Source organism: Malaclemys terrapin, chromosome 2, assembly GCF_027887155.1.
Source record: "Malaclemys terrapin pileata isolate rMalTer1 chromosome 2, rMalTer1.hap1, whole genome shotgun sequence".
NCBI lineage: Eukaryota > Metazoa > Chordata > Testudines > Emydidae > Malaclemys > Malaclemys terrapin.
In genome coordinates, this window is record NC_071506.1 from 191,892,263 (window position 1) to 191,916,276 (window position 24,014).

A 24,014-nucleotide genomic window follows, 5' to 3' on the forward strand; every position below is an offset into this window, starting at 1 on the left:
CATGGGTGCTCAGTTTCTTTTGGATCACATCTCAGTGAATGAATACTTAACATAGATGACTGTTGTGATGGGTTGGATCACAGAAACCCTCTTGGGAGCTGCCACCCGATGTGCCAAGGCTACTTTTACCCCGTCTTCCCTGGCAGCTCGGGGCCCCAGCATCCTGTCCTGCCAGAGCCAGACACTCCTGTCTGCTCCAGCAAAGACCCAGGGTCTGACTTACTTGCCCCAAAGCTGCAGGTTTACCTGAAAGCAGCTAACAGAAGTGTTCCTGTCTTTAACACTCAGATGCCCAACTCTCAATGGGGTTTAAACCCAAATAAATCCGTTTTACCCTGTATAAAGCTTATATAGGGTAAAAGCATAAATTGTTCGCCCTCTATAACACTGATAGAGAGAGATATGCACAGTTGTTTGCTCCCCCAGGTATTAATACATACTCTGAGTTAATTAATAAGTAAAAAGTGATTTTATTAAATACAGAAAGTAGGATTTAAGTGGTTCCAAGTAGTAACAGACAGAACAAAGTAAGTCACCAAGCAAAATAAAATAAAATGCGTAAATCTATGTCTAATCAAACTGAACAGATAATCTCACCCTTAGAGATGCTTCAGTAAGTTTTTTCCTCAGGCTGGACACCTTCCAGGCCTGGGCATAATTCTTTCCCCTGGTACAGCTCTTGTTCCAGCTCAGGTGGTAGCTAGGGGATTCTTCATGATGGCTCCTCCTCTTTGTTCTGTTCCATCCCTTTATATATCTTTTGCATAAGGCAGGAATCCTTTGTCCCTCTCTGGGTTTCCACCCCCTCCTTCTCAATGGAAAGACACTAGGTTAAAGATGGATTCCAGTTCAGGTGACGTGATCACATGTCACTGCAAGACTTCATTGCCCACTTGCCAGCACACACGTATACAGGAAGACTTCCAGGTAAAACACACCCATCTGCAGACAGTTGTCCTGGTTAATGGGAGTCATCAAGATTCCAAACCACCATTAATGGCCCACATTTTGCATAATTACAATAGGCCCTCAGAGTTATATTTCATATTTCTAGTTTCAGATACAAGAGTGGTACATTTATACAAATAGGATGATCACACTCAGTAGATTATAAGCTTTGTAATGATACCTTACAAGAGACATTTTGCATGAAGCATATTCCAGTTACATTATATTCACTCATTAGCATATTTTTATAAAATTATATAGACTGCAACGTCACAACAGTATTAAAGAACACAAATTCAGGGGCATGTGTTTGTCCGCAGTGTTTCCAAAAACTTCCACTTTGTTGTCAGCCTCTAACAGCCCATTTTTCTTCTCTCTCCCATCAGAAAACAGAGTCACTAATACAGTTTTCATTTAGCTATGACTCTGGTCATAGATCAACATTTTAAAATGGGCTGGTATTGGGAATCCCGACAGAATAGTTTCCACAAGGTGTTAAGAAGAGTTCACATCCTTTGTTTTTTATTACAGCTATTTTTATTAATGATTGAATGCAAAACTTTAGGCCTATGGTATAATCTCCTGTTGATCATGATACCTTTGACCAGTGGCTTGGGTTATATTTTGCAGTCTTATTAAAGCTTACTTCACTGTTACTACCTTTGTCAGTTAATTTGTTTTTAGTCCTACTTGATCCAGCTTTTTCTTCTCCAGTCTTTCACAGGGTCCTCTGTTTTCAGATTGCAGCATCAAACTACCAGAGCAGAGAATTGCATTATTCAGTGCAGTGAAGGACTGGTCTCTGAAAGTAAAAGGGAAGCTGTTTAATCATCTCAGTTAAATTCTTTCCTGAGAGCAGTGATTTGCTTTGCTGGATTTGTTGTGGTTGATTTCACTGGAACTCTTGCACTCCTGTTTTTTAACCTGCAAAAGCTCAACAGGCATAAAGCTTGATTAGGCTATAGTGTATTTTACAGAAGAAAGTCTGTTTAGATTTAAATTTAGAGCTTTGGTTATAAAGTCATGTAGGGCCTGAACCAAACCAAATCAAAGACATGGGAAAGAATCTTATTAGGTAAAGTGAGCCCTCTATTTGGATCAGGCCCTCTATTCCTTTAATCAATAATCAGACAACGAGGGAGTTTATTGAAATGAAACATGAGATTTAAACCATTCACAAAGAACAAATTACTGTGAAAAAATTTGGATAATTTTTCAATGAGCTCTTAATTGATGATGGAAACTCCATGGGGCAGGGACTGTCTTTTAATTTATGTGCACAGTGTCAAGCACATCTCTGGTGCTAGATACAGATTTTACATAATCCCCATAGAGATCACTGAGAGAAAGTTAATGCAACACCTGCAAATATATGCTGTAAGTCTGGGCAACAAGGATGTGTACTGCTTTAATACCGTACCCTTCATCCATAGAGTTTAGGGCCAAAAAGAACTATTTTGATCATCTGGTCTGGCCTCCTGCATATTACAGGCCATAGCACTTCACTCCAACAGGCAAAAAGAGGGAGAAAGGGAATATTATTATTCTGTTCTGTGGATGGAGAACTGAGACACAAAGCGATTCAGTGACTTGTCCAAGGTCACACACAGTCTGTGGCTGAGTCAGAAAATGAACTCCAAACCCAGTGTCTTTACCACAGACTGGCTTTCCTTCCTTACAGAACCTAAATCAAAGGCTGTCAAACACTGTGTTATGTTTTACGGCATTATACAGGTAAAACAAATATATTCATAATTTATTTTATTTATGGGTAGAGAAACTGAGGTATGGAAATTTAAGTGACTTGCCCAAGGTTACATAAGAGAGCTGAGAAAATCCCTTAACTTGCAATTCGGTGATCTAGCCATTAGATCATCTTTTTCCCTTTTTGTATCTCACTGTCAAATATGTTGTTCAGTTTAAGCAGACCAACGCAATCCATTAGCATATTATTGCTGCTATCACAGTGAATTAAATCTTCCCTTCTTAAAATTAAAAAAAGATCTATGAATAGAAAAGTACTGTAGCAAAAATGTAAGGCAAGGAACATAAGAGGAGAGAGAGACTGTGAAGGAGCTGGCAACTGACCTGGAACGAAATAATGTCAAGATTAATGGAATCAGTGAGGAGACAATGAAATTGATTGAGGGCTATCATCTCAGGTACAGTGACAGACATCATCTGAGAGTTCTTTTTCCCTTGGAGAGTCAGTTGGCTAGAGCAATGAGCAAGTTCTTGCTAGAGGTAAGATGATTGTACCTGAGCAAACTTCTGATGTCAATATATGATTGTTTTACTAGGAAATGAAGGGCCAACATATATTGTAAAACAAAAATTATTGATTTTAGCAGCTATTTGGACTAAAAATATTGACATATTTATAGATTACTAAATTTACATATCTCATGCTGCAAAGTAAAATCACAATAAATTGACTACTTTACACTCCAGCTAGCACTAGAGAGCTAATACAACTACAGGAAGGTGAACTGAAATCTATTCTGGCTCGTGCATCATCAAAGGAATTGTCAACTACTTTCCAAATGGCAGAATCCTCAATACTGCTGCTGATGTATGAAGTAGAAAAAGTACAGCTGGAAATAGAGATTGCAGGCTGAGTTTGCAGGGCTGACTGAGGAAAAATGTTTTTTCTTCTAAACTGATCAAACTTGGTACAGTGTTACTGAGAGACAATAAATATAACTCAGTGCCATTTAAACTCTCATTTTTCAGCAGGTAAATGCAAGCATCTGATTATTGCTCAGGTATCTGACTCTCCAAATAACCCCCTTTATTATGTGTTGTAGCAATTAAATGGAGGGCAATGCTCTCCAATATCTGTGAGGGATGGGTGCTTGGGAAATTTTAAAAAAATTGTCAAGGACAAAGGGATAATCTCTTTATGAATGAGAACTAGTAGAGGAATGGGAGAGTAGAAGGAAACAGCATTCAGCCCTTTCACAATCAAGTTTCTAACCAGGATATGGCACAGAAATAGCACTAGAGATGGAGGATCTCCATAGTCACAGAGAGGGGAGAAAACATTCATGCTCATATGACCAATCTCTTGGGAGCTTTTGACACTGTTGATCAGAAGGTGTTGCTGACTTGCATATAAACTGTAATAAGACTGAACTGTGCAGCACTACACTGGTTTTGCCCAGTCTTCTGAGACACATTTCAGAGTTTTTGGTCAAACAGCTGTTCTTCTCTGAAAGCCTACAAGTGAAGTCATGGAAGGATCAGTCTTCAATCATATCTCCTTCAGATTTTCGCTAAGGGAGATCATAAGATGGAATAGGTTCCAATACCATGTATGTTTGAAAGTTAGCTGACTGGAGCTGAACCCAGGTAGAAAAGGTGAAGCCCTTTGGGAATGGACCCAGAGCATTAACCTTACCATCTACAGGAGGACATTTTCCCCTCTGTGTGCCACAGTGCACAGTCTCAAGGTTACTGTAAGATATGAAAATGGCAACAGAAGTAAGAGAGGCCTTCTTTAATCTGATTATCAGGAGATTGTGCTCTTTCCTCTTTAAAAAAAACCAAGCCACCGTGATCCGCATGTTCATGATATCCAGTACTATGCTGATGAGCACAATATGAGAATCTAGATAGAATACAGCCGGGCACTGACTGTGAAGGTGCTTCAAAAGATTTGAGAGTGGGTGTTCTGTGTGATTCTTAACTTTGTATTTGGCATCTCGATACCACAGTGATGGTCATAGTAGAAATATATAGATAGGAAACCCTTTTCACTCATTTCACACTGCTTCCTAGAGCTCTCTCCTTCTCACTTTTACCTGTTCCTTCAGGGTTGGCCTTACCATGAGGCGAACTGAGGCGGCCGCCTCAGGTGCCAGACTGTGAGGGGGCGCCACTAGAACCCAGAGTGTAGAAAATTGTCTGCTGCTGGTGCATATGTATTTTCTCTGCTCTAGATGCACAGAGATGGTGGAGTGCTGTGCTGGAGGAAGGAGGGCACAAGAGACATAACAGGCAGGCAGGAGAAAAGGTGAGAGGGAATAACAGAAAGCAGCAGGAGCTGCAGGGAGAGAGAGGAGGAAGAGTCTCTTGTGTACCTCTCTAGCACCCCCAGGAGCCTGGATTGATTTAACACCAGCTTCTCAGGGAGCTTCCTGTTTCCTGCTGCTTCCCTGAACCCACTTGAGGAAAACAGGCAGTCAACTGAAGTAGTAGGAGACAGGCCCTTAAGACGCTGATATCTTCCCTCACTCAGACCCTGCTACCAGCCTGCTTATTTGTCCCCTTCAATTGCGTGTTGAGAGCCACTATAGCTGGTACAGAACAGCAGTCATGAGTGAAAGAAGAAAATGCCCCTCTGGGGCTGCATTCAGAAAAAGAAAGCAAAGGAAGCTTTTCTATCTAAGCAGGAAGGAGCTCTCCTGAGATACATAGACACAAATGTTCACGATGAGCCTTCTGGCCCCAGTGAGGATGAGAGTGGTGAGGAGATGCCTGATCTTCCAGTTAGAGTGCAGGTGACCTGGCAGCTACTGCAGCATTCATATCTCCATCTCAAATGGATGTAACCATGCACATTCATGAAGAAAAGTGTAGATCAGAGAAGAGTGTGGTGGAGGCGCAAGAAACAGCTGCTGCTGAGTTTAGTTCCTTAAGTCTAGATGATCCAGGACTGTGGACCCACTTGAGCAGTAGCCTGAGGGACTTCCTTGTACTGCATGGACGACGGCAAGTGAAAAACTTCATGTTCCCCAAAGACAATGAAAATAGAAGTTTCCATCCAACACATTACTGGTGTGAAATCCCCAATGGTGAAAAAGTGGTGAGACCATGGCTTATGTACTCGAAAACCCAGAATGCTGCATACTGTTTTTGTTGCAATCTCTTCCAGTCTAATGTTCCAGCCACATTGGGTTCTACAGGAACAAAGAACTGGAAAAATCTGGCTAGAAATCTGGCATGCCATGAGAAGGCAGCAAATCACCAGAGAGCATTCCATAGGTGGAAAGAGCTTGAGATGAGACTAAGGTTAAAGGCCACCATAGATGATCAGCATCAAGAGAAGATTGCATCAGAGTCTCTTTACTGGCAAAATGTTCTGAAAAGGCTCATTGCCATTGTGAGAATGCTTGCTACCCAAAACCTAGTGCTGTGCGGCACTTCAGATCAGCTGTATATGCCAAACAATGGAAACTTCCTTAAAATTGTGGAGCTGATGGCTGAGTTTGATGCTGTTCTCCAGGAGCATCTAAGAAGAGTCACCACCCAAGAAATGTACACACACCACTACCTTGGAAAAACAATTCAAAATGAGATCATACAGTTACTGACATCAAAAGTCAAACAGAAGATTGTGGCAGATCTGAAGTCAGCAAGATATTACTCTGTTATTCTGGACTGCACACCTGACATCAGCCATACAGAACAAATGACTTTAATGGTGCGTTTTGTAACGACAGAACCTAGTGAAAATGTCCCTGCAGTGGTGACGGTCAGAGAGCATTTTCTAGAATTTATTGACATTGATGATACTACAGGAACTGGTATGACAAATGTGCTTCTTAAAAAGCTGGAAGATACGGGAATTGCGATAGCTGACATGAGAGGTCAGGGCTACGATAATGGTGCCAACGTGAGAGGAAAGAACAGAGGAGTGCAGACACAGATACGAGAGTTAAACCCTCAAGCTTTTTTTTTGTCCCATGCAGTTCTCATTCATTGAACTTGGTGGTCAGTGATGCAGCATCAGTTTCTAGTGAGGCTGCTGAATTTTTTAATGTAATTCAAATCATCTATGTATTTTTCTCTGCATCAACTCATCGATGGCAAATTTTGAAGCAACATCTGGGAACATCCTCTCTGACACTGAAACCACTGAGTGCCACACGATGGGAAAGTTGAATGGAGGCGATAAAGCCTATCCAACACCAAATTGGGAAGATAGATGATGCCATAGTTGCCATTATGAAGGATAATGCTATGACAGGAACTGTTTGTGGGAGAACAATGGCAGAGGGAAATGGAATCACCAGAAACATACCTAATTTCAAATTTCTATGTGGCTTAGTGTTGTGGCATGACATACTGTTTGTTTGAAAAAAAAATGTTGTAAGCAAGAGACTCCAAGGTGTTGACCGTGATGTATCTGGAGCAATGGAACAACTGGACAAAGCAAAGTCATACCTACAGTCTTTCCGGTCAGATGAGGGATTTCAAAACGTTCTGAAGAGTGCACAGAAGTTGGCAGAGGGACTTCACACTGAAGCTATTTTCCCACCCATTCAAGAATACAGAATCACTGAAGAAGACGACATTTTGATTACGAGGCACGGGATAATCCCATAAGAGACCCCAAACAACAATTCAAAATTGAATTCTTTAACCAGGTGCTAGATTGTGCAATACAGTCAGTTTCATGCAGCTCAAGGAACACAGCAGTATATTTGGGATGTTGTATGATATTCCAAAACTCCTCACTATACCTGAAGAAGACCTACACCAACAATGCAGAGCACTAGAGACAGTGTTGATACATGATGATGTGAGTGATTTAGGTGATGAACTGAAAGCCCTTTCAAGATACAGGATCAACTCCAAAGGCTGTTCTGGAATATATGTGCACAAATAAGATGACCATCCTCTTTCCAAATGCTTTTGTTGCTCTGTGCATACTTTTAACACTTGCTGTAACAGTTGCCAGTGGAGAACGCAGCTTCTCCAAGCTGAAGTTAATAAAAACACATCTATGCTCCACAATGACGTAGGAGAGGCCGGTTGGCCTTGCAACTATCTCAGTAGAGCATGAGCTGGCCCAGACTGTGGACCTTCAGCAGGAAGCAGTTCAAATCTTTGCAACCAAGAAGGCACGGAAAGCATCACTTTGATTATTCAAACAGAGAAAAATGCCAGTGTTTACTATGCAGACAAGAAAAGTTATATTTGCTGTTCAGGCATTTGAAAGTTAAGTGTTACCGTATATACTCGATCATAAGCCAGTTCGTTTATAAGCCGACCCTTCCCCAAGATAGATACATAAAAATGGAAAATTTTTATAACCCGTCCATAAGCCGACACTATAATTCAGGAGTCAGCAAACTTTGGCTCCTGGGCCATCAGGATAAGCCGCTGGTGGTCTGAGATGGTTTGTTCACCTTGAGCATCCGCAGGCACGGAGGTAAACCTAAGTAAACAAAGTGTTCTGGTGCGCCAGCTGCTTACCCTGACAGGCCGGGACAGCAACTGGTGGGGAAATTTTTTGGGGGGGGAGAAGCTGGGAGTCAGGGGAGTAACCCCTGTGACCACACCCTACATGACCCCACCCCTAGCCCGGGACCCCCATACTCTCCCCATCCCATCCCTTCCAACATTATCTGGGGAGGGCCGGGGAAGATGTCTCTGACCTGGCTGCAGCTGCTTCGGAGGCTGGGGGGAGAGCAGCGTGGCCAGAAGCGGAGAGACTCTGGCCCTGCCTCTTTCCTTCTGTTTCTGCTGACTGTGCTGCCTCTCCTTGCTCTCTCTGTTGGGGGGGAGGGGCTGTGTCCCACGTCTCCCTCTCTATATCCGTTCATAAGCCGACCCCCTTCTCTGGTGCTTCCCTTTTTTACTAAAAAAAAATCGGCTTATGAACACGTACATACGATACTTCAAATTTTTGAACAAGGCCTTTTAAGTTGTTAGTTCTCCTTTATTGGGATAGGTGTCAGAGCAGTACCATGAGAGGAGAGAACAGGAAGAAGGCAGAATTGAGACCTTTCAAAGTTTTGGCCCAAGTGAGGAAGTATGGGGGCGTCATCCCGTCTCAGGTGCCAAAATGTTGTGGGCCGACCCTGTGTTCCTTAAATACACATTCTTTAATTACATAATTAATTTCTTGGTAATTAACCTGTCCACACAAAAAAGAAGAAAGTCAGCGAGACCAATGTATATGGAGGAATATTGTTTAAAGCCAGTTGTACATTTAAGTAGTCTCAACAGGAAAGGTAGCAAAAACTAGGCAACTTGATCATGGTGTGATGGCAGCCTTTGTTCCCTGTGGTTACCCTGTGTTCAGAATCAGGTCTTAATTGTGTGAGAGAGAAATCTAACAGTCTCTTTTGAGCTGCTGGTACAAAGTAATACGTTTTTGACTCCCTTGCTGTATTTTATTGTATGTTAGTAACTCCTGAAATCCTTTGTGTCGTGAATTCACAAGTACATCATTTAAAGACCGCTACATTGGTCATTAGACTCCAGATGTCTCCGAATTAGTGAGTTGTCCTGTAAAATGCTAAACAATATTGATGAGTCTTAGAGAAGGTGCAGTGGGTGTGTGAGGAGTACAACCCTGTCCACGCACAGCTATTAAATGGCCATGATTTCTAAGGATTTAAACTTCAAAAAATATTTTGTATTTTTGTTGCTGTGAATGGAGAACACTTTTATGAAAACAAATTGTAGATAAAGGGCTGATGATAAAAGTGAAGATTCGCTATAAGATGCACTTTAGTTAAACACAAGTTAGGGAGCTCATTAAAGGGATATCTGGGTGGAATTTTATGGCTTGTGTTGTACAGGAGGTCAAACTAGATGATCTAATGATCTCTTTCTGGCCATAAAATCTCTGAATCTGTGAGAAGTTCTGGGCTTTGGAATTCATTCCTGTTTTGCCCCATAATCTGAAATATTTCTTGGAGGGGGGCGCGTTGTCTGCGAGGCATATCCATTGGCATATCAAAGACAGGAAAGAGTTTCTTGTTTTGTTGGTTCATGATTTTACTTTGTAAGTGGAGGTTATGATTTTTGGATGGGGTGTGTGTGTGTGTGTGTGAGAGAGAGAGAGAGAGAGAGAGAAGTTTGCATTGACACCTAGTGCTTCAAACAGATCCTTTATAAATCAGTATATCGTCTGCACCTGTTTGTCGCTGCTGATGCCAGGATTCTTTTGTAAGGCAGGGACGCCGACAATCAAAACAACAAAAATCTGACTTCTCTCTTCCTGCTTTTGTGATGCAGCTCTGTCTTCACTTGCCAGTTCTATTATATGTCTTCCCAAGTCCAAATAGTTCCTGAATAACAGATATAAGGATCACGTGAAAATTAATATAATCTTTTTTTCACCCAACCCTGATATTTTATAGCTTTGTGCTCAGCAGGATATTCCTGTGATGTTTAAAACACTAAGGTAGAACTAAACTTTTTTTAAAAAAAGTACTGTATTGTACACTAATCTACCAAAACAATGTAGTGCCATTATTTTTAATGGAATAATATTTTAGACCATTTTTGTATAGTACTATAGTACACTTTAATAGAAATAGAAAAATCTTAAGTTTTTTATTAGAAATCTTTTACCAGTATCACAAAATAATTCAGCCAGGACTTTACGGTATTATTTTCAATAGGTCCTATAGTTCATGACAAGAGATATCATTTGTGTACGTATCTGAGAGCAAAATTCAGCATCCAAATTGGCAGTTTTGCAGTGGAGGGAAATGTGTAGTGTATGAGGAAAACTAGCCAAATTTCCATCCCTCTCCTCCACCCCAAGTTAAATAGTGTGTACTTACTGGTAAATATTGTCAGGTGTAATATTAAAATTGCAGCATAACAGTCTAACAAGTCAAAATAAAGTTTGTTCCCTTCCATTTTATTAAAAGATAGAAAATATCAAAGTCAAACAAAAGAACACAATCCTTCCAGGTTCCCATATGGTAGAAAACCCATATCATAAAATTAAAGAGCAGCTCTCTGAAAATTGGCTCATTGGGGCTAATTAAAGCCCCAATCTTATAGCTGACCATATGTTGTATGCAGGTCACCCACTGAGCCTTTGCAGAACCTCCTTGATGTCAGTGGACCTCCAGACGGGTATAACAATCCACTCACATGCTGTCAGTTGCGGGTTTGGGGCCTTTCTATTGTTAGTGATTTAAAGGACTTCTTTTTTTGTAACAATATAACATCAGATTCAGCTTTGTTAAATAGGAATTGCTGCCAGTCAAACTAACACAGTTTGTTTCTACAATAGAATCAATACAATGAAAAAGGTAGCATAAGTTAGCCAGAGATCTAGGCTATATAACTTTATTAAACAGAAGACCAGTAAGACAAGCAGGGAAAGTGGAGGAAAACCCAAGATTATGCTGGTTCTGTTTTAGATTTGTGTGATCTTTATCAATATAGAAAAATAGTGCTTTCTCCATTGGAAGGCTCTGCTTATTTCTCATTTAAATGAGCACAGCTAATAACCATTATTACATTCATTCCATGTTGTTTTTTCGGGGTAGTAGCAAGGCCGGGCAAACAGGGCCCACGCCCAGGGCACCGTAGCCAGGGAGGTGCCACAAGGGCTCGGGCTTCCCCTGGGTGGCTGTGGCCGGACGCCTCTCTTCTCCGGCCCTTCCCCCACGCTGGGCCGGCAGGCTTCTCCTCTACCTCCCCACCCCCTTGCTCCGCAGCCAGCCGGCTGAGAGCTCCAGCTCTGCCCCAGAGCGGCGCGGCTGGGGCTGGTCACTGGCGGCACGGCCCACCACTCGCTGTCCAAAGCAGAGCCGACTCCCTCCCTGCCTGCATCCCTGCGCCGCTTGGTCTCCGGCGGGGCCAGCCAGGCCGGGGTCAGGAGGAGTGAAACTTCCACATTGGGGGGGCGGGGAGGGGGGGGGGAAAGCCGTACCTAGCAGGGGAAGAGGGGGAACTTAAGGTGACAGTGCGCTCACTGTCTCTCAAACTTCCCTCACACCCACGTATACTCTGCCCCTCACAGTCCCCCAACACAGATTGTCTGTCACACACACACAGTCTCACACTCGTCAACACACACTCTGTGTCTCACACAATCCCCCAACACAGTCAAACACACACTGGTGCTCTCACACACAAACACACTGTCACGCATACACACACACACACACACACACACTTGTATTATTACTGTTGGTATTACTGCTTGGTACTTCCCGTCAAAATGCGTGGTGAGCCAGGAGTGGCTAGGGGCTGCAGGAGGGCCGTAGGCTCAGGCAAGATGCAGCCACCATGTGACAGCGCCAAGCGCCAGGCACCACAAGCCACCGCAGCAGCACAGAAGTGTGGCAACACACCATATACCATGCCACCCTTACTTCTGCTGTCAGTGGCCTAGGAATTTGCTAGTTGTAGCAGTTACTCATGGTGACATTATCTGATTAAAACATGACCATGTAGATGATCGTTGCAACCACTGTAATATTTGCAACAAATCTTGTACAAAATGTGGCATGTAAGATGTCTATGAAAAGGTTATGATTTGTTGAATATGCTATTTGTCTGCAAGTATCATTTTTGTATTTGAAATTATGAGTATTGGCTCTATACCTATATTTCAAATGCTTTCTCCTGAGGTAACACCCACAAGGTAGTTAGCCAGCACATCTTGGAAGGACTAGTCAAAGTAAGTGGCTCATCAAGGGACACTTAACTAGGGTGACTAGATGTCCCGTATTTAAAACCACCTGCAAGTGTCCCAACTTTTTCTTAAAAACGGGCAAACTGTCCCATATTTTCTGTGTCTCTCCCTCTCTCCCCCCCGCCCCATCCAGTACTGGTGGGTCCTGCTGCTGGCCAGATCCCTGCTCGCAAGTCATCTGCCCACCAGCGGTGAGTGGGGGGGGATCCAGTGGCCGATGATGCGGGTAGGTGTGCAAGGCTGATGGTGGGAACCTTTACGTGCTTCCTCCCTCGCTCTCCTCTCCCTGCTTTGTCCCTTTGCCCCCGCAGCTCCTCCATATCTTCCCTCGCCCCCGGCGGAGTGCGTCCCGCTTCTAGCGCTGAGCAGAGAAGCAGTCCCTGGTCAGAGCGCTCAGCTCACCAACAGCCTGGTCAGCAGGCTCCTTCCTTCCCCCACGGCCTCTGGCTGGGCAGGCACCCCAGGAAAGTTGAAGACCCTCTGGCCTGGGGCACTGGCCAGGAGGAGCCCAGCTTTGCATGTGCCAAAGCCCCGCACAGCGTTGGCCTGGGGAAGCCTCTCTGCCCCTCAGCTAAGCTGTGGAGTGGCCAGAGGGACAAAGCAATTTCCAGCCTGTTCACATCCTGAACCTGCAGGCTCCACAGCAGCTCCCCACCTCCACCCCCCAGGGCAGGGGCTTAGCACCTCTTCACCACCACCACCCTGTCCCAGGCCCTATCCCCAGGGAGCCTAGGCCTGCTTTGTCCCCTGGGCACCCTCCCCTGCTGAGTCACCTCTTTGGCTGGGTTCACTGAAGCCCCTGCAGTCAGGTTTCCTGGGCCATGGTGCACAATCCATCCTTCAGGCTTAACCCCTTCCTGTAAGCTCTGTAGCCGGGGGATAGGAGACAGCTGGGTTATGTCAGTGGTCAGCAGCAGCCTGGAGGTGTTAACTGACTTTCGACACTGTGTGGGCAAGAAGGGACAAGCTACTTCCAGCCACATGGGAGGGGTTGGGGGAGAGATGACATGGGCCAGGTCATCCTTTCCCCTCCTCTGCAGCTGGAAGCAGCTCCCGTCCCTTCCCTCCCTTAGAGTGCCGAAAGGATGCTGGCAGCCACATTCTGGTGTGAACCCTGGCAGAAATCTAGGGAGAGGGGGCATGTGACCCTGCGTTCTCCCCCACACACACTCACTCGAATAAGAGTAATTTTGCCAAGTGTCCCGTATTCAGTATAGGGAAATATGGTCACCCTACACGTAACTCACAATGGACCATGGGAGATGCCCATCTACACTGAATGGACTTCCCTGTGGACATTCCATATGAAGTATAGGTAATGGCCCAGAGGCAATGCCAGGGGGGCCCAGGGAGCCTGTAGGAGCCAAGGGTGGTGATTGAGGGGTTGGGGGGAGGAGGGCACCAAAATACAAGTTCACCCAGGGCACCATTTTCACTAAGGCCGGCCCTGAGTAGTAGGAGAGGTAGCAATATTCTTGACTAAAGGAAAGGGGCTTAATCTGCATGCAAACAAGTATGCCACAATCAAAGTCTTAGCCCTTGTAATAAAAATAGAAGCTGATGTTTATTAATATATCATTCTAGATACATGAAGTACCATTATGTGGCTCATGGGTTGCGTAAAATGTCATGTAGTCACTCTGGCTGTAGACTAAAGCTCTATAAAACTGGAAATTCCACCAGATGGCCATTTCACAGCAGACGTAAAAGTTTTAGAGCTGCGTTGTGGCAAGGCCCTAGTTACGACTAATGTGAAAATAGCATCTTTAAAAAAAAGTAATTACTGAGCATAACTGACCTATGTTATGGTACTCCTAATAATCATAGTTTACATGTAGATGATACCTTTTGTCTGAGAGTCTGGAAACACTTTACAAAGACTGGCAAATGTTCCCATTTTACTGATAAGGAAAGATACAAGATGAAGAGGTTGTGCCTTGCTTGTTGAGTGACAGAGTTGAGATTATAACCCAGTCTGCAGACTGTGACCTATTCCAAGCAGTGTTTTCTATTGGCCAGGCAACTGGACAGGTGACCTGAATGTTATTCCTGGCTCTGCCCCTGACTTGCTATGGGGAGAATTGCAGATCACTCAGGGCAAGATTCTGCCATCCTTACACTCACCAATACTTAACTGATTGAGTAGACCGAATCAATTGAGGGTTTGCTCCTGAAGTAAGGTACTCTACAATAAGGAGGTGACAGCATATAGCCCGTAAGCATTTATTTGCTTTGGTTTCCCCATTTGTAAAATTGGGATTGTAAGGAGTGGGACTCACCCCTGCGGCGCCTCCTGCTGGTCATCCTCAGGAATTAGCTCATTTTCCAGTCAAGAGCGCCATCTGCAGGCCAGTGATCCGCCTTACCTCACTCTGGCCCCAGTGCCCCTTCACTGGGTTTCTGCCCCCCCCCTTGCACAACCCCTCAGTCTCAGGGTCTCCCCCCCAGGGGAACCCCATCCCACTAACCCCACCTCACCTCAGTGTACTGCCAGTCACTATCTAGCCCCACCCCCTGGGGCAGACTGCAGTATATGCCACTCATCACAGGCAAGGTTGGGCTGGATCTGCTGCCTCTCTCTATAGCTGGGCTGCCCCTTTGCAGCCTTGGTACTGGTCTTAGGCCCTCAGGTAGGCCTGCAGCCTGGGGGTTTTCCAGGCTGGAGCTCCCCAGCTCCTCTAGCCTTACCCCAGCCCTGCTCCACTCCCTAGCAGCCAGACCCTTCTCTCTCTACAAGCAGAGAGAGACTGCTGAGCTCCTGGCTCCCAGCTTCTTATACAGGCCAGCTGTGGCCTGATTGGGGTGTGGCCCAGCTGCGGCCGCTTCCCCAGTCAGCCCAGCTTTTAGAGCTACAGCCCTCTCTAGGGCTGCTTTCAAGCCCTCTCAGGCAGGAGCAGGTGTCCACCCTGCTACAGGGATAATACTTATGTTTGTTAAAGTACTTTGATAGGGTTACCATTCGTCCGGATTTACCCGGACATATCCTTTTGTGTGCTAAAAATAGCGTCCGGGGGGAATTTGTAAAGCACTCACAATGTCCGGGATTTCCCCCTCCCCCGGCAGAGCGAGCGGCTGGGAGGGCTGCAGGAAAGTCCCGGGCTGACTCCGGAGCAGCTTCCTCCTCCCACCCCCCCCTCCCTGCATTCTGAGCCGGCCGGCAGCTCCTCCTCCTGCAGCCCGCTCCGGCAACCCTGTGCAGGGCCAGGGACCGGGTTTTGTTGTGCTGGGGAGCTCAGCCATGTGTCCGGCTGGCACAGAGCCCAACACCCTGTTCTGAGCAGCAGGGTAAGGGGGGGCAGGAGAAGGGACAGGGAGGTTCTGGAGGGGGCAGTCAAGAAACGGGGGGGGGGCTTTTGGAGGGGAGTGGAGAAAGTTTTGGGCAGTCAGGGTACAGGTAGGGGGTAGGGTCCTGGGAGGCAGTTGGGGGGGGGTCTTAGGAGGGGGCAGTTAGGGGACAAGGAACAGGGAGTCTTAGGTAGGGGGTGGGGTTCTGGAGGGCAGTTAGGAGCAGGGGTCCCAGGAGGGGGCAGTCAGGGGACAAGGAGCGGGGGGTAGGGGGCTGGGAGTTCTGGGGGGGGCTGTCAGGGGGCAGGAGTGGGGAGAGGGATCGGAGCAGTCAGGGGACAGGGAGCAGAGGGGTTTAGATGGGTTGGGAGTTCTAGGGGGGCTGTCAGGGGGCAGGAGTGTGGAGAGGGATCGGAGCAGTCAGGGGACAGGGAGCAGAGGGGTTTAGATGGGTTGGGAGTTCTGGGGGGGGCTGTCAAGGGGTGGGGAGTGGTTGGATGGGGCGTGGGAGTCCCAGGGGTCTGTCTGGGGGTGGGGGTGTGGATAAGGGTTGGGGCAGTCAGGGGACAAGAGGCAAGGAGGCTTAGATAGGGAGTGGAGTCCCGGGGGGCAGTTAGGGGCAGGGGTCCCAGGAGGGGGCAGTCAGGGGACAAGGAACGGGGGGAGGGTTGGGGGTTCTGGGGGGGCGGGAAGTGGGAGGGGCAGGGGCGGGGCTAGGGCGGGGCTCCTCCCGTCCTCTTTTTTGCTTGTTGAAATATGGTAACCCTAACTTTTGAGATCTCTGGATGAAAAATACTATGTGCATGTGTGATGTTATTAGCTGTTCTTTCATTATTAGATTAACCATCACTGACCATGAATTAATAAATCATTAGTCTACAGCCCTAGCAAATACATGAAGTTTTATTAACCCAGCAGTCACATACCGGTAATAGTATTCAATGGTACTAGAATGACATTAATATCAGACTCTGTTCGCTATGGGAACACAGAGCAAGTGCCTCTACAGATAGTATCTTCAAAAGTGTCCTCAGCTGTGGCTGTCGGGTTTAATTCATGAGCACATGGGCAACTAATGTGAGCTAAAGGACCCCTCTGAAGATTTGGACTTTTGAGCTGCCAGTGAGTTCACAAACACATAGGCACAAATTAATTGAAGTCACTGGAGTTGCAAATAGACCAGTAATAGCCCATAGATAGTTAGAAGTCGCCAGCAGACAGATGGCCAAATCCTGGAGTAACATTCCTGTTCCAAAGACTGTTCATCTGGGTGAAAACCTCTGAAGTTAAAGCATTGTTTGTGTTCCTGTCATATAAATTCTGATATTTTGTTTTGTATTTAGAGAACTGTCCTTAAAGTTCTCCTTTTTTTAATCTTGATTTTTTTTCTTTTAGATTGATATGATTGTGACCTTGGGTGGACTTGGAGGACGCTTTGACCAAGTCATGGCATCAGTGGAGACTCTCTTTCATGCAACTAATATCACTCCCACTCCAGTTATAGTTATTCAAGAATGCTCCCTCATCTACCTACTTCAATCTGTAAGTGAAATGAAGTGTGAGACCCCAATAAACATGACGCTGCAATTCCAACAGTCAAAACTGCCTTTTCCCTCAGCAGGGCTTCACTTGCTTCAGGATTGTAGAATTAGACCCTAGATTTAAAATATATTTCTAGCAGCTGGGGGATGGCCTATGGCCGCACCCCTGCAGGAATGGTATATTTTGCACCTTCTGTCTGTAGAGATCAGGATTAACTCACCAAGAACAGATTTTAAATAGAGGGTGGGAAACTGAAAAAGTGAAAATTTAGTAAGAGCTAAAACTTTATTCAGTTTTGTAATTGGTTATGAATGGAAATATCTTTCAACTTTTAAATTAAATTCCAATGGAATTAAACGTAGCTCCCTCTCCCCTTTGTTTTTCATTTTAAACAGAAATATATGACTGTCACATGAGAGAGAAACTCAAGAGGAAAATTCAAGGGCTTGACAAACATGTCAGACAGAATTCTCATATAGTCAGAGTGCTGCAATTTATGTTGACAGAAATCCAGATGTGATTAATGAGGGAATCTGTTTAGAAATGTGTTGATTTTGTGATGTTCAGGTTTTTATCCAGTTATTGATTCAGAAACTAACACAAATGATATCTTGTGCAGCTTTCACTTTTAAGAATTAATTTAGCAGCAAAAGCTGAGTAAAAGAGCTTTTTTTCTAACAGCTACTTATTGGCTTCTGTTTGGAAATATTTTTTCTGATGGCTGGATTTCTAGAAGTTTAACTAGCTATACACTTTTATCCAGTTTGTCTTATAAAATGAGATTCACTGGCAAGGTTGATGACCAAGCCTGCACTATGCATGCATGCTTCACTGTAATCTGAGTGGTATTAATAGGGTTCTATAAGAGATTGCAGATTTAAATCCACAGAGGCGAATTCTACATTATCAACATGATGCACTCTGTCTGTAGGAGGGATGCTGGGCACAGGAGCTCATTTGCCTCTATGACAAGGAATGACTGTGCTTATTAGTTGCAGAGCTAAAAGGCTAGATACGGAACAAAGTGAGGAAAAACCTGGGCTGAAGGATAATTGCGATCAAATCTGAAAGTGGGAAGTAATTTGCCTGTGAATGATTTGCACATATTGTACTGATACTAAATTAATTTTAGGAAACTTTTGAGAAGGCTAGCTAGAGCATTTTGAGGAGTTTCAATAAGATTAGAAATGCCCACTTTAGCATTTAAAATATTTGCTTTTGTCATGTAGCTACTTTAATTCTTTGTTTTTTATAAATGGCTTCTAAAATGTCAGAGCTAAGATTATGTAATTTTGAAGGAATAATTCACCCCCTAACAACTTGAACAAAAGTCCTTTGTATCATTATTACTTATTTGTGCAGTGTGTTAAGTGGGGTTTTTTGTTTTACTGATAATTTTTTACGCCTTTATTACACTTTTACAGAACGTGTTAATACTGTTTTTCATTGGCATAGGCTAATGCTTCTTTCACTCAGTTTCTGGCTGGTGTACAGCATTGCCAGCTGATGACTTCTATAACTCCAGGCTGTTTCTAGTATTTAGAAATAAAGGGCAGATTCAGGGGGCAGGAATCTTACCGCAATCTTAAAACTAACTGACACACAATTCCATTTCACTGCTGGTTTAAACTTGTCATCTCCATTATCTTCCATCCTTTCCGAAAATAATTTTAACCCTCTGTTTTCCAGATAAGATCAAATAAGTAGTTTATAAATAGGAATAAATAATATTCATATATTGGAAGTACTTTCTTCCTATTCCGTTCAATTTAGGTTTACATTATGATAGTTTCTCTTGTAAATAGCTATGGAAAATGACAGCTCTTTTTGCTTTGTAATTTAAAATCAAGGTAGGAGAGAATTAGAGCACAGTGGGAGATAATGCAAGTGAGGAACAAAAGAAGTGGGATAGCATGATACATGAAGACAAATTATAAAATTAATAAGGACACCTGTGACAGATGTGGCAGTCTCCTGCAATATTCTTGAAAAACCCTATTGAATTAAGTTTAAGTATCTCTGGAGTCCATTGTATTAAATGCAAAGGTTGCGTATTATTGTGGGCCTGGAAGATCAAAGGACTATACTGAACAACGTGGCAGACAAGAATGATTTTTGGGGGAGGGGCAGTATGTGTGAAGTGGAGGGGGGAGATGAAAGCAAATGCACTCCACCTGTTGTTCAACATCGAAACCTTTGGAAGCTATGCCCTGAGGAGAGATCCATTGTTTGCAGTTCACCTGTTCCTGGAGGCTGGTGCTTTTAAAGGCCCAAGCTGTATAAAGAAACAGGTTGATATGCATAGTTTGAGTTCCTGCTCCAAGCTGAAGCTGTTAGGAATTTGTAACCACAGGAAAACCTCTTTGTCATAGTTAAAGGACTGACCTCCTACCAGAGGCCTTGTTGGAGTGGGGGTGATCTCTGGTAAGCTTATTAGTGTATGAGTAGGTTCTTTTATTGTTTTATTGTTTTCTCTCTGATGCTTTCTCCTTAAGAATAAATATGCTTGCTTAGAAAGAGTTGTGGTAACTTATAACTGTGGGCAACTATGATGTTGGTAGCCATTGAAGGAAAAGCAAAGCACTGACGCTGGCCTATTTAGGTAGTTTGGCTACCTGGGAATAATACAATGTAGGCAGGGAACTGTGTAGCCTGGAAAAATCCCAGTTAGGTAGGGAAAAGATAGGGTTTTCTGCCCAAGAGAGGTGACGACTGGGAGCCGAAAGCTTAAAAATAGGTGCCCTTGCTGGACCACAGAGGGAGAACACAAGACAGTTTCCCTTAACTGTGACAACGTCTTGCAAGGAAATCTTTCACGTTCATGTAGCAGGCAAATCGGAAAGCATTCTCTCTTCAGGAGGAAGGATCCATTTTTGTTGTTGGGTTTCTGGGACAGCAAAGTATGAGCAAAAAGCATTTTAGCTCCAAGATAAAATTAGACTCTTTCCTATTAACCAAAGAGTATAGTATAGTTCTATATTATGTATCCTCCCTATATGTTGTTTGTTTGTTTTTTATTTATAACCAAAATGGAGAGTACACCTACCCCATGCTGTACACATCTTTGACATAGTTAGAAACAGGGTGACATTAACATAAAGCCAGCAGCTTTCCCTAGTCCCACCCCTCAGAAATAATCAGCAGAGATAGTCACACCCCAAAATTATCTTGCCTCACCCACAAACACCAGTCTTTATCATTTTTCTCATTCCCAAAAGCCTGAATAAACGGTGATCCTTTCATTGTGCCCTGAAGATCAACAGATTTGGAAGCCACTGCTGATCCCAGGGCACTGGTGTCATCTCCCATTGAGATATGCCACTTGCTAAGGAGGCTGCCACAGTCTTAATCAGTTTAAATTTCTGGATTGTTTTAAGATGTAGCCCCAGATAGAGTTAATTGCAGGAACCTGTATTATAAATTAATATATCTATCAGAGGACAGAGGATTTTTTGGTAAAGCATTTATAATCCCTGTTCATACAATGTGTTTTTAAGTATATGAAAGTATATAACCTAATCAATTTAATGTCAGTTTTTTAGACTTTTTAAGAATGATCTCCTGCCTCATTCATTGTGAATCTTAAAAGAATCAATTGACAGATTGAATTCTATGTATGGCTGAATTTGTAGAAGTGGACAACATGATTAGGTCAGGAAAGCAGCAATGCTGCTGGCTCATGTTGTGCCCTTAGTAAGTCACTTGACCCCTCTCTGTGCCTTTATTTACCTGTCTGTAAAATGGGTAAAATAATACCTTTAAGAGCTTCGTTTTTAGCCAAACTCTTGTAAAGCACTTTGGTTTCTTCAAAGGAAAGATTGCATACTAGTGGAAATTATTTTTTTTAGTATGTCACATTCCTCTGACTATAAATAGGGAGGCAGAGTAGATGCTCCAGCAGGTGACATTTCCTTTGAAGCAGTTTCCAATGTGATGATTTAAGCAAAAAATTAAAAATAGAATACATATCTCTGCACTGAATAGTGATCATATTTCTCTCTGTGGTGAAAAAAGAATCCTTAATAAGGAATAATCATGTCTTATGAGCAGGATATTTTATGTACTAGTCCATACTTTTTATGCTTGAAATTTTGCTAATGTCAATTACCATTAGGATATACCCTGGCTGAAGAACATTAGGCCCTCAGAGTCATGTTTATCATGCTACCCATGCTTAGTACGAATGGCTTAAGGTTTCACATACATACTTTCTCATTTTCTGGTTCTGTGCTTCTCGGGAGTACAGAAACATTAGCTTCTGTACACTGAGCATAAATTATCTTTTATCTGTGAGTTTTATGGCAGTTTGTAATACAAGGTAATAGGATTTATGACCAAGAAATGAGAAGATGTCCAAGAGTTAATGAGGCATGTCTTTTCATTATACTGAGCGGAGTTCCGTGTTCCCCTTGCAGGATTCCACCGTTGAGATGTGGGAAGAAGTATTGCTATTTGTACTTGAAAATATGTTGCACAAGAATACTTTTGTCAGTTATCTAACTCTCCAGAAATGCTGTTTGACCTGTTTCTTCCATGCTGTGTTGTACTTCCTTGTGTTTTTCCTTCCCATAAGAAATAATGAGGAATATAATAATGCTCATAGAAACTGAGGAAGGAAATAGAATGCAGATAATATTAGGAGTGTAACCCTTCTGGTTAAATCTAAGGTCTCAGGGTCAGGATTCCTGTGTTGTTTTTTTTTTCTCAGCTCTACTGCCGACTCAGAGTGTAGTCTAGGGCAAGTCACTTAACCTCTGTGTGCCACGGTGTTCCCATCTGTAAAGTGAGTGAAATACAATTACCAGACTGGGTGTTGTGGAGTTTACTTACTTGTAAAATACCATAAGATCCTGAGATGAAAAGCTCTACAGAAGTGCAAGATAATGCTGTTGGTAATAGTTGTAATAATAACTAACAGGCTTTTAATTAGATTCCAGATCTACACCTACAAAAAAAGGCGGGAAAGTACCATTTCTTCTTCATCTCTACAGATTTAGGCTCTGATCCTGCCAGTGACTCCACATGGGCAAACTCATATGCCTTTGAAGTCATTTGGGCTCTGCACAGTGCAGGGTTTTGCAGGACTGGGGCCCAAGTCCATCCTCTCAATTAATAGGCAAACTACTCAACAGAGGCAAATGTCTGCCTGTCTTTCTCTCACTCTCACACATACACACATGTCAAGTTCTGTGAACTGATTTCACACCAATCAAAACTTTTGCTCCTTATGTGACTAGACACAGTCAGTGCAGCACGCATCAACAAGAAAAAATATAAGATTAGGTGCTTGCTCTCCTGTGGTTTGTGGTTGCAATTTGGTGTGGCAACATCTTTTTGCCTTGTTTGCCACTATGTCCCTGCTTGTATGGTAAAAGATAATGGGAAATCCAGATAATATGTGGTCAGCCTCTGAGTTTCCCTCATGTATCCAGTATCATGAATTTCACAGAACAGGTGTGTCTTAAGCTACGTCTATATTTAATCTAGGAATGTGATTTGAGTGGGTATACGTGTGCTAGCTCTGATTGAGCTGGCACGTTAAAACTAGTGTAGCTACAGTAGCGCAGGCAGTGGCAGAATGGGCTAGGTTTGTACTTGAGGCAGCCCTAATGGTGGTGCTGCTGCCACTGCCCATAGTACCATGGTTAGTACCACTATTTTTAGCGTGCTACCTCAATGAGCAAGTATGTTTCTTTCAGGTGGGAATCACGCCTTCACCTCCAACTCAGAGAAATGGTCTCTGAGGAGTAAGCACAGATTATTTCCCTACTGCCTTTCTTCTGATACAAGGCTGTCTCTAAGGTCCTGATTTCACTCCTATTGAAGTTCCTAATCGGCAGACTCAATTCTTGAGTCTCTCCTCATTCTTCCTCCACAAAATTTTGGAACATCAGTGTCTATTTTGAATATACTCTTGGCATATTGTGAGGGTAGTCTCATTTATAATGAAGCCATGGTAGCCCGAGTGAAAGAGATCTTTAAGATTCTGCTCTAGAGATATCAAAATATTTATTTTCCTCCTCCTCCTCCAAGGTTGCGTCTCGTTTGGTTTTTCTGTTTCTAGCATGAGGACATCACCACTCTAATCAAAGCAACGAATCTCTGTTCTTCTACTTCCAAAGACCTCTTTTTGTACAGCTGGCCTAATTCAGGACCTTGCATTTTATGGAGTTCTTAAGGATAAAATGGTCCCTTCCTGAGAAAGCAAATCTTTCTGTGGTTATTGAAGAAAATAAGGCATTTAATTCCAGCTGAATGGCTGATGTCTAAAACTAGCAACAGTGAAAATGGACTGAATTCCTCCTCTGGGAGTCTGAACCTTCACTGAGGGTTCTGGGATTGTTGTGAAATGCGTTATGTTTCTAAGGCTTCATAAGACTGATGTACTAATGCCTTCCAGAAAAGGTTATGATACACTTTAATTTGGCTTGCTTAGCAGGTGGATTTATACTTGAAACAATACTGAATCACTTAAAGTTCTCCCCTAGTTATTGGCTACCAAAGATGGTTCCAAAGGAGTGAGTGTCTGCTTGAGGAATGCCAAAACAGAAGTATCTAGGAGAATAAGACATGATAGAAACTCTGGCCATTTTATTTTACCCCTAAAGCTGGGTCATTTTACATTAGCTTTCCCTGCAGTCAGATTTAATCATGATGCTCTAATCCCAGTACTGGGCAAATGTCTTGCTGCCTCCAAAGTCTTTGGATGTAGCTAAGCCTGTCAATGCAAGATACTTGCTTGCCTATTTACAGGATGCTCCATCCATATACTGAAAGTTCTTTCTTGGAGGGTCCATGTCTTTATATGCATTTGTACAACATGCCTCTCAGCTGG

At 43.5% G+C, this 24,014-nt stretch overlaps 1 protein-coding gene across 3 annotated transcripts in view; it reads left to right on the forward strand.

Moving 5' to 3' along the window:
* TPK1 (thiamin pyrophosphokinase 1) overlaps positions 1-24,014 on the forward strand; it is a 503,356-nt gene that overhangs the window by 299,940 nt on the left and 179,402 nt on the right. For all 3 annotated transcript variants that reach the window (XM_054019153.1, XM_054019152.1, XM_054019151.1), the window contains one exon: positions 17,033-17,179. In XM_054019153.1, coding sequence (XP_053875128.1) covers positions 17,033-17,179 — 147 coding nt within the window. The remainder of the gene's footprint in view (positions 1-17,032; positions 17,180-24,014) is intronic.